General features: G+C 43.2%; 2 protein-coding genes across 2 annotated transcripts in view; both read left to right on the top strand.

Annotated features, from left to right (window-relative positions):
* LOC113747698 (proteasomal ubiquitin receptor ADRM1-like) overlaps positions 1-9,397 on the top strand; it is a 19,883-nt gene extending 10,486 nt beyond the window's left edge. The window contains exon 11 of the transcript XR_003463803.1: positions 9,336-9,397. The gene's annotated coding sequence lies outside the window, so the exon portion shown is untranslated. The remainder of the gene's footprint in view (positions 1-9,335) is intronic.
* Positions 5,597-9,317, top strand: LOC104934343 (proteasomal ubiquitin receptor ADRM1). The gene is given in 17 exon segments (XM_027288550.1): positions 5,597-5,610; positions 6,691-6,806; positions 6,809-6,847; positions 6,850-6,917; positions 7,591-7,597; positions 7,600-7,651; positions 7,653-7,704; positions 7,941-8,001; positions 8,004-8,048; positions 8,051-8,077; positions 8,080-8,142; positions 8,227-8,301; positions 8,607-8,735; positions 8,809-8,955; positions 9,034-9,079; positions 9,081-9,140; positions 9,229-9,317. Coding segments are annotated over 17 exon segments (1,083 nt in total). The 3' UTR covers positions 9,311-9,317.
* Positions 9,398-10,532: the final 1,135 nt, after the last annotated feature.

Genomic DNA, 10,532 nt, shown 5'->3' with positions numbered 1-10,532 from the left:
TTTTCCAGCACCTTTAAATAGGTAGCCTACTAGTTGTGTTTGCCATGATGGTCATGGGAAGCGCAGCGGTGCCACTGTATGGCATAATAATATGGGTCTAATTAGCATTGTTTCAACGGTCCAACGGTCGTTGAAATGCGTGGCAACCACCAACAGGTGTCGATAGTAGTCTACTGGTTTTTCTCGGCAGAACACCAAGCGAGTATGATAACCGAGTTCTGCATGTAAAGGCATCAGATCAAGCGCGTAGCCGCTTAGGAAACATTTTTGTTTTCTCTTTGTTTATTGAGATAGACATCACACAAATTTCAAGCATTTTCACAACCTTGAAAACACTGAATTGAAATTCAAGCATTTTCAAGGAATTCAAGCACCTGTGGGAACCCTGGAAGTTGTTTCACGGGTTAAGCAGTAGGTGGCGCCAAATTCTCCCGTCAACTTTTGCGAAAGTTTCTTTGTATTTTTCAAACATGATACTTCAAACACATGAAGGGAAACTTCGATGCGCTCGCTGTTCGACTTCATTAATAAACTCAGAAATATTCCCGTCCGTCCCGTCCCCGTCCCGGGCGACGTCGCCCGTCCGCGCTGCCTGTCGTGTAACGTTAGGCTGGTTCGTGTACCGTTCAGCTGGTTCGTGTAACCGTTCAGCTGGTTCGTGTTACCGTTCAGTAAGCGTTTCGTTGTAACGTTCAGTAGCGTTCGTGTAACGTTCCGCTGGTTCGTTACCGTTCCGCAGCGTCGTGTTAACGTTCAGCTGGTCGGTAACGTTCAGCTGTTCGTGTAAGTTCAGCAGCGTTGTGTAACTTCACTGGTTCGTGTAACGTTCAGGGCAGCGTTCGTGTAAACGTTCAGCAGCGTTCGTTGTACGTTCATCTGGTTCGTGTAACGTTCAGCTGGTCTAGTGTACGTTCAGCTGGTTCGTTACCGTTCCGCAGCGTTCGGTACCGTTCCAGCTTGGTTCGTGTAACGTTCAGTAGCGTCATTATCAAGTAGCGTCATGTAGCGTTCATAGTATGAACGTTCAGCCAGCGGTCATGTAACGTTCCAGATACGTTCATGTAACGTTCAGTAGCGTTCATGTAATGTCGCAGCGTTCACACCTCTGTGGGTTGTTAAAGAGTCCAAACTTCATGGACTGTATACTAAAAATATATACTACTGCCTCCCTCACTAATGAATCCACCATCAAAGGACCGGAGCTCCTTTACAGCCTTGCCGTCGTGAAGTCGACCCCGGCCGTGCAGCCGTCCGTCTACTGTGAAGGATAGAATATAGCACCCCAAAATAACCAGCGAAGCCGAAGCGGGGAGACCCAGCTTGGGACCCGGATAATTTTAGGTTTTTCAAGGTCCCCGGATAGACAGCGTGTACCGAATTTACACAGCACGCGCTAATTGAAGTTATTGAGTTTATAACAGGGGCAACCGAAATATAACTAAAGAACTTCTCTGTAGAGATGTTCAAATGTCGTGTTAGAGGTGGAACCAAGCAGACACTCTTTGGTTCTTTGTGGGGATTATCAGCGTTTCTACAGACGAAGTGCTTCATTAATTAGTCAGATAAAAACACAGCAGCTCTCTGGCTCTGATAATCTCCTTCTCTGACCTAATACTGGTCTTTTTCTCGGAGTAACCTGATTTGATGTGACTGGCCTTTGGTGACTCACAGCTCGGACTGATGATGAAACATCCAGGCCGAGCAGCTGACTCAGAGAAATGACTGAATCTGGGGAGAAGGTTCCCGGAGGCACCGTAAACTGCAGCTGACTCAATTGACGGTTAACACAGAGAGATGTGCATCGTAGAGCGAGGATGAAAACATGACGACAGGTTTGTACAAAGAGGAAACAGGAGGTAATATATGTAATATATATAATATATATATATATATACTTACATCTGTACAATGGAAACAACATCATGCATCAGTGGGAAAATCGATCTTATTCAATCATAGCTGATATCAGTTCAGTAATCATTTATTTTGAGTCTGACGACTTCAGAATAATCAACATGTGTCAGAGTGGCTTTGGTTTTTCTGTGCTGAGCTTCTGACCCCAGCTGTGCATGAAATTAAAAAGTTTCTAACGATCAGTTATCGGTCATTCATACGATCAGAGCATGCCTGAATCAGCTGCACATGTGAAAATAATAATTTATGTTTATTAATGCGTACAGATCAGATTTGTCACAAGAGTGCTCAGTAAAACACATATTCTTGATCCTGACTCAGCTTGTCTGTTATCCGTCACGTGCGATACATTACATCAACAGAAACATATACATTCAAAATTCAGTTTGTATTTTGATAATTTACTATGAAGCTGACAGACAGGTTCAATTAATGTTGCACATAATTTGTTACCCACCTGCAAATGTCAGTCAGTGTCTATAGAACACAGAGTCTATATTTTATCTTTTAAATATGTAAACAGTTATTTTATTTAGTCTGCGCCTACCTGCATGTCTCTAATGCCTATACCTGTGTGTACACTAGAGCTCATTGCACACACCTGAGTGCTCGGTGTGTGTGTGTGCACACACCTGGCACGAAGGTGACGAAACTATACCGAGCATGCATTAGTGGTTTAACGGGGAGGGCTGCAAAGTTCCCAACAGGCTGATTACACAACAGGAGAGACAGAACCAAACTGAAAGCCACACACACACCCCACACACACACACACACCACCACACACACAACAGCTAATAGAAAAACATACAATGAAATAATGTTACACAGTCGCTCTGTCACACATTATCAGTGTGTGTGTGTGTGTGTGTGTGTGAAGTTGCACCTGTCGCCCATGATCACACACACACACACACACACACAAACCAACACACACACACACACCACACACACACACACCCACACACAAATCCGGATTTACCCGTCATGTCTCCTCTCGGTTCTCCTCAATCAGTCCCGCAATAACGGTAACCGCCCCGCAGTGTGAGCCCGCTGGCCCCGCATACACACCACCGGGACCCGGTTCGTGACTCGCCAACCCGAACCTAAACCCCGGTGTGTCTCGGCTCGGCTCGGCTCGGTAAAGCGGATATCTCCCTCAGATGAACACAGAGAGCATCCCTGTTTGTTAGCCTAGCCGAGCGCCCTGCTTTGAATGGCGTTAGCATGAGCTCGCTGACTAATCCAAGGGCCGGAGCTGACTAACGTTCACCGGAGACAGAACCGGAGACGAACGTTATCGGGTTCTTACCGTGTCCGTGTTTTTCCCGCGCTGCGTGACGGCTGCTGTTTGTTTTCCTCCTCAGTCTGACTCTGTTTATTTTATTTATTTTATAATTCTCTCTCTCCCCGGTTTGAGCTCGCGTCCCGGCTCTGAACCATCCAGACCCGCTGTAGTTCCCGGAGGTCACGGCTACACACTCACACACACACTACACACAATACACAAAACACACACACACAGGAGGGAGCGCGAGCGAGATGTTCAAATCTGTGCACTCGAGAGGGCCGCGCGCCTGAAAACCCTCTCCCACCCTCACACTCTGCGCGTGCACGCACTAGTGATAATGGGAAGTTCAGCTCTCTTTAAAGATTCGGCTCTTTTGGCCTCGGCCTCCCTTCGAAGAGAAAGAAAGAGAGAGAAAGAAAGAAGAAAGAAGAAAGAAAGAAGAAGAAAGAAGAAAAAAGAAAGAAAAAACAAAAAAGAAAGAACGAGCTACAGAGACAGAGAGAAAAAGAAAGAAAGAATAAACAGAGAGAAGAAAGAACGAAAAGAAAGAAAAGAAAGAGACAGAAAGAAAGAAAGAAAGAAAAGAAAGAAGAAGAAGGACAGCCAGGAGAGAGAAAGTAAAGCAGAAGAAAGAAAGAAAGAAAGAAGAAGAAGAAGAAAGAAAGAAAGTAAGAGACAGAGAGAAGAAAGTAAAGACAGAAAGAAAAGAAAGAAAGAAGAGTACATAGACAGAGAGAAGAAGAAAGAAAGAAATAAGGAGAAGAAAGAAAGAAGGTACAGAGACGAGAGAAGAAAGTAAAGACAGAAAGAAAGAAAGAAAGAAAGAAAGAAGAGTACTAGACAGAGGAAGAAAGAAAGAAAGAAATAAGGACAGAAAGAAAGAAGAGAAGAGTACAGAGCCAGAGAAGAAAGTAAGACAGAAGAAGAAAAGAAAAAGAGTACATGACCAGAGAAGATATATAGATAGATAGATAGATGTAGATAGATAGATAATAGCTAGATAGATAATGATAGTAGTAGATAGATAGATAGATAGACTAGATAGACTTTATATCCCAAGCTCGGTAAAATTCCAGTGCAGAAATCTTAGATTAATTAGCTCATTAATAATGATACAAATAATACACAATAATAGCATACACAGTGGACAAGACAACCATAAGAAAAATTAAAGAAACAACATAAATAATAAAATATCCAAAATAGTAATCAAATATCTATGTACCCAAAGTATATACAGCAAATTGGCAGTGTTGATTTATTGCAAATACGAAAGGAGAAATGTGCATGTGTGTTACTGTGTGAAGAAAAAATGTTGTGTGTACAGCCAAATGTACAGTTGTAATGTCCTCTGGGCAATGTACTTTGTGACTTTGGGCTATACAAATAAAATCTGATTTGATCTGATTGACTACCACTACACTTACAGGCTTTTTGAAATGTCTGCCCCCTGTCCTTCTTTCACATATGCTATGATCTAGTGGTGTGTTGGACTGTGAACACGTATCGTTTCAACTTGAACTAATCTTTTATTGACTCGGAGTAATGACTTTAACATCCAGTGTTTTCTCTTACAGTCTCCAAAGACTAAAATTCTTTAGATTTTGATTTACATATTGCATAGTTCCTTACGGTTTTTTAACTGTTATGGTTTGATTTAACTGTTTTTATACAGTGTATATACTGTTAAAACATAGGATATCGTATAGGTGTTAGTTGTTAAAGTTTTGTTTTCTATCACTTACAATCTCACTTACCGTTTGGGAGCTGCTGCTAACAAAACTATTTCCCTGCGGGGTTAATAAAGTGTTTCTGTTTGTTACTGTCGAGAAAGTGATCCGAGTCAGTTAAAAGACCTCGACATATAGCGGTTCACTTTAAAGCAATCGCTCGTTCGTGAACTTCCCATCACTAGTGCGCACAGCAGCAGGCGCGCTCTGGACGTGAACAGCGGAAGTCAGTCAGTGGTTAGCACGCGACGGAAAACTGTTGAACTCTTCGGACTCTAACTCAGGTAATTCTACCTGGATTCTTCTACAACTGACAGTTTGTCACGAAGCTGCACTCACACACGGAGCTGTCTGTCGCCGCTAAACCCGGTTATTTATCTAACGGCTGTTTAAAACAGTTTGGCCCGGTTCGTTAGCCGAGTCACGGGCTAACGTTAGCACGGCGCTAACAGGCTAACTGCTTACTTTTTTAAAAGTCTTAAATGTTTCAAAGTGACAGTTTAAAGATTTAAACGTTTAAAGTTTCGAGCGACACACAGAGACGGTCCACGGTCACACTTTAAGTTTTTATTTGTCGAAAAAGATTTAGAAAAAAAAAAAGAAAAACCGTCGCTGAAATCTCAGTAACAGTACAGCTAACTGAGCGAGAGAACTAACGTCAATGGGAAGAGGACGGTATATAATATGATATATAAGATAGATAGAGAGATGAAGATAATAGAAAGAAGGAAAAAAAAGAGGGTTGAAAGAGAGATAGAGATAGGTGGTATTGATAGAGAGTTGAGAACAAAAAGAAAATATATAAAGTAATCAATTATCTTATAAATTTAGATATAGAGACTAGATAGTATAGATATAGTCAAGAATATATACTTTATAGATATTTTAGTAAAAATAATATAAAGTAAAAAAGTAAAGAATTCGTTTACTGTATGATATATTGATTAAGATGAGATAATATATATATATGTGTGTGTGTGTACAAATATTTTTTAACTATATATATAATAATATTTTTACTTTCTAGTTTTTAGTAAATATAATTATCAAAGAATATATATATATATTTATTCATATATATATCTATATCTATAATATATATAACATAAAAAATATTTTTTTTACTTTAATATATCTTATTATATATATATTACTTTATTATTATTTTATATGTATTTAATAGTAAAAATAAATATTTTTATTTGACTTTATATATTATATTTTATAACTAATAATAAAGTAAAAAATAAAAAAAAGTCTCTATTTAATCATATAATTATTTATTATAAACATGTGTTGAAGTAAGTCTGACTGTAATCAGACACAATAGGACATAAAGTACAAGTTTAATCTCTATGGAGTCAAAGTTTGAGCTGTAGTATCCATAAATGTAACTGATTACTTGGACAGTTTGTACATTTATTTATATGTGGAAAGTTTCTTTATAAGATTAAGACGTGTTGTCTCTCATATCAAAGTTTCAGGGATGTAACATACACTCAGCTCACGACTCGTACGCTTCACCATTTATTTATTTTTAATCAAAATGAGCTACAGACCACTATGACCAAATTAATTTTATTTGTAGGAAAAAGACAACTATCTATTTCTAATTTAAAGACTCAAAAGAACAAAACATATCGTACTTCTCTCGCATTCGCAAAGAATATGACTAATTTTTCTGTCGACCCGTTTTTAATCGTGTCACGATGTGTCGTTACGTCCTGAGTAATGATCTCTTCCTCTCATGTTCAGGTCGGCGTACGTGCAGATCCAACATGTCGTCGGCGCTCTGTTCCCGAGCTTGGTGAGCGGCTCCAGGGGAAGCTCCAGCAAATACCTGGTGGAGTTTCGTGCCGGTAAAATGACCCTAGGGGAACGTGGTTACCGGACAAACGCAAAGGGACGGTGTACATCAGCAGTCCGACGACTCCCTGATCCACTTCTGCTGGAAGGACAGGACGGAGCGGAACGTGGACGATGTGAGGAACTGTTTGACATGTTTGAAGATGTTCTTATGACCCCTGATGGAAAACATCTGGCAGACATGAGTTGAATCTGTTTTCAGGTGCCGGAGAGAACGGAGTATTGAAGCGGTCGGAGCCTTCGTACACGGGCGGAGGCTCCACCAGCTGAGCCGAACGCCCAGAACTGTGACATTTTACAGCTGAAAAAGAAACTCGTCATCGTTCTCTGTAGACACGTTTCTGAATCAGAAACATACTCAGTCATTTCTGTGCCCTAGTTTCTCGTCTCACATGTACAAAGATACAACATATTTACCGTAAGAAACATTTGCTGTCGCTCTCGTCGGCTGTAATTAAGTTTGTTTATTTTCTTCAGGTTCAGCCTGTACTTTCCCAGAGATCCTTGGGAAGGAACGATCTAAGTGAGCTTGCTGTTTCTATGAGATGATTTAAGTCTGAGCAGCAAACCAGGCCAACAGATCGAGCTGTGAATAACTGTGTTAATATGTAAATAATCAATAATCAGCAGTCACACTCAGCCTGACAGATGTTACTATATTTAGACTCGCATGCCACAAAGAAAACTCACACCACGAGGTGACCGTGTCCTTATTCAGAGCTGGCGATGGCTCGTCCGTGTTTCAGGGTTTCGTCCCCTCGTCTCACGTCGTTCCTCTTCCTGTTTCAGGATCTGATCATTTCCCCGACGACTGTGAATTCAAGAGAGTGAGCCAGTGCACCACGGGACGGTCACGTGCTGAAGTTCAAGGCCGGGTCCAAGAGGCGTTTCTTCTGGATGCAGGTGAGACTGACCGCAAACTATTTGGATGATTTGAGTAAACTGAAAATCTTTGAGGACAAAACAAAGACTTTATGGACAAACAAGTATCAGTTAATCAAGAAAATTCAGCCCTGACACAGTATTTATACGCAGCAGGCGATCAATAGGGAAAATAAAGTCGATAAGAGCGAGCAGAGAAGAAAACGGTTTGATTCCATTTAAACTTCAGATTTTAAGATTTCTCTTTTCCATCAGAGCCAAAGACCGACAAGGACGAGGAGTACTGCCGGAAGGTGAACGAGTATCTGAACACCCCGCCCATCCCGGAGCGCCGGGCAGCGGAGGCGGCAGCGGCCACGAGCTCTCCCCCTCGGGGGAGGAGGTCTGCAGAACCTGCTGGGAACATGAGCCACAACCAGCTGATGCAGCTGATCGGACCGACCGGGCTCGGAGGACTCGGTGAGCAACATGTGGACAGTGTCGTCCTCAGTAACTATCGGATGAATTCTGGACCCTGTTTGATTTTGTTGTCGTCTGTCTAAGGAGTCTGGAGCTCTACGCGACCAGGACTCGCCAACCTGCTGGCGCGGAGGACGGCCACCAGCAGCTCCTGTCCAGGTCAGACCAAACACAGACAACACATCGCTCATGTCGCTGCTCTGAAGAACATCGTAGAAACATTAATCTGTCTCCTACCTGCCTCAGCTCTCGTAGCAATCAGCAGCAGCACTCCGTCATCAGGCGCAGCCCCCAGGCAGAGCTCCTCTCAGGCTCCCACCACCCCGTGACTCCTCTGCCTCAGCCGTCTCCCCAGCAGCGTTGCTCCCTCCACTCCAGGTCCACCAAGCACAGCCTCTCTGTGATCACTTATTCATCTCGTTTAGGACGTCGCGTTCCGTGCTCTCCTCCTCTCTCACCTGCAGCCTCAGCTCCGACTCCGGTGGTCCCGGCCTCTGTTGGAAGTCCGGCCTCCCACCAGCCGATCCAGCTCAGCGACCTTCGAGCATCCTCGCCACATGAACGTCCCAGCTTCTGCTGTCAGGGATCAGCTGGTGAGTGGACCAGGACTTCAGACGTTCAGTGTGTTTGAACCGGACTAACCCGTCCCCCCTCTCTGTCCTGCAGTGGATCTAGCCAGTGTTTGCACCCCAGAGATGATGGCTCCCATCCTGACCAACGCCGAGGTCCAGCAGAGGCTCCTCCCCTTCCTGCCGAGCGGGGAGTCTACCTCAGAGCGCCGAGAGATCCAGAACACCGCTAACTCGCCTCATTCCAGCCGGTAGGAGGAGCAGAAACATCACAAGACACGCACAGGTGGATGAAGTGTTTGACCCTCAGTGACTCTCCGTCTCCTTCCGGCCATGAGCATGTTCAGCAGCGCCTTGGCCTCCGGCAGCCGGCCCGCTCCTCAGCCAGTTCGGTCTGCCGGCAGAGGCTGTGGACGCCGCCAACAGAGGAGGGAGGAGGAGAAGAGGAGGAGCAGAGCATCCACTTCTCCACCTCTTCTGGTTTGTCGTTTTAATCTGTGTTTTGTGTCTCCTCCTCCGACGTGGAGGCGTTTGCTCGAGCCATGCAGGGCAGCAAAGGAGACAAGAAGGAGGACGACGAGGACATGAGTCTGGACTAGAGCTCCACTGATCTTTCTTTCTTCACTCCTCTTCTTTCACGTTGTCTTCACCTCTTTATACCAAAGGCAACTCTCTGCTCAGGTCGGCACAGCTCGTGACTCTGAGCAGCTTCAGGCTTTTTCTCACTTCCTCTTTAATAAAAAATTCAGCAAACATCAAGCGACGCGTTTGTTTTGTTGAAAAAAAACTTTATTCAGAAAACATTTACAACACAGGAGGGGGGGGAGTGAGGAGAGGGACAGCTTATTCTGTGTGAATACTTAAGGTTACATCACATACACACTTCACATGTTCATGTTTGGTTTATGACGGAATAGAGACGGAGAGCGCCGCCTGCAGCCGGGACGGGACGAGGTGGAACACTGGACATGCTCGATGAAGCCGGGTTTGATTTGTCTCTCTGAATTTTAAATGACCTGAAAACATTCGTTACTCTCAACGTTTGACTTAAAAGCTCAGCGGAGCAAACGCAGCCTGAGGCTCGTTTAAAACTTGAAACGACAAAAGACGAGGACGATGGAATCCGTTTCAACGCTGGAACAAAACGTATCACATATCTGATTGAGACCGCTGAAGTGACAGGAAGGTGGGAGGGTCGACGGACTCCACCTGCCGACCATGAACGTTTGAGAAGATTAGGAGTTGTTTCACGGGTTAAACAGTAGGTGGCGCCAAATTCTCCTGTTAAGAGCTTTAAAGACACAATTATAAAAACTGCAGACCTCCACTGTCAGGCCCGGAAATGCAAGGGACACATTTCAAAATAAAATCGTGAATTTGTGAATGCACTTCCGGTTGAATTGTTTTCCTCACAAATGAATTATGTAAACAATGACATAAAATCTTTCAATTCCCGGTCTATTGTATATATTGTTTTATAGTAAACTATTTCGGATCTGGTTATTATAGACACAGATTAAAGGTGAAATATAAATATTTCAATATTATCATCACAGTAACAGTGTTACCACATATAGCTGTAAACACTCAGCATTAGAAAAATACATACGTTGGTTTGGTGCTTACATAAGGAGTAAAACATTATAATCATCACTTTAAAAGTTACATACGTGTTTTTTGGTGCCTGTTTGTTTCCCAGATATATTAGTGTGTGTGTGAATGGGTGTATAAGAGACATTAACTTAAAGAACTTTGTAGAAAGGCGCTTTATGAACTTCAGTCCATTTTCCTGTTATTAGTTTACGGGCAGATCTGCCACAT

This window comes from Larimichthys crocea, chromosome XV (assembly GCF_000972845.2).
Source record: "Larimichthys crocea isolate SSNF chromosome XV, L_crocea_2.0, whole genome shotgun sequence".
NCBI lineage: Eukaryota > Metazoa > Chordata > Actinopteri > Sciaenidae > Larimichthys > Larimichthys crocea.
Note: the sequence above shows the minus strand (reverse complement) of the source record. Positions and strands in the feature narration are given on the sequence as shown.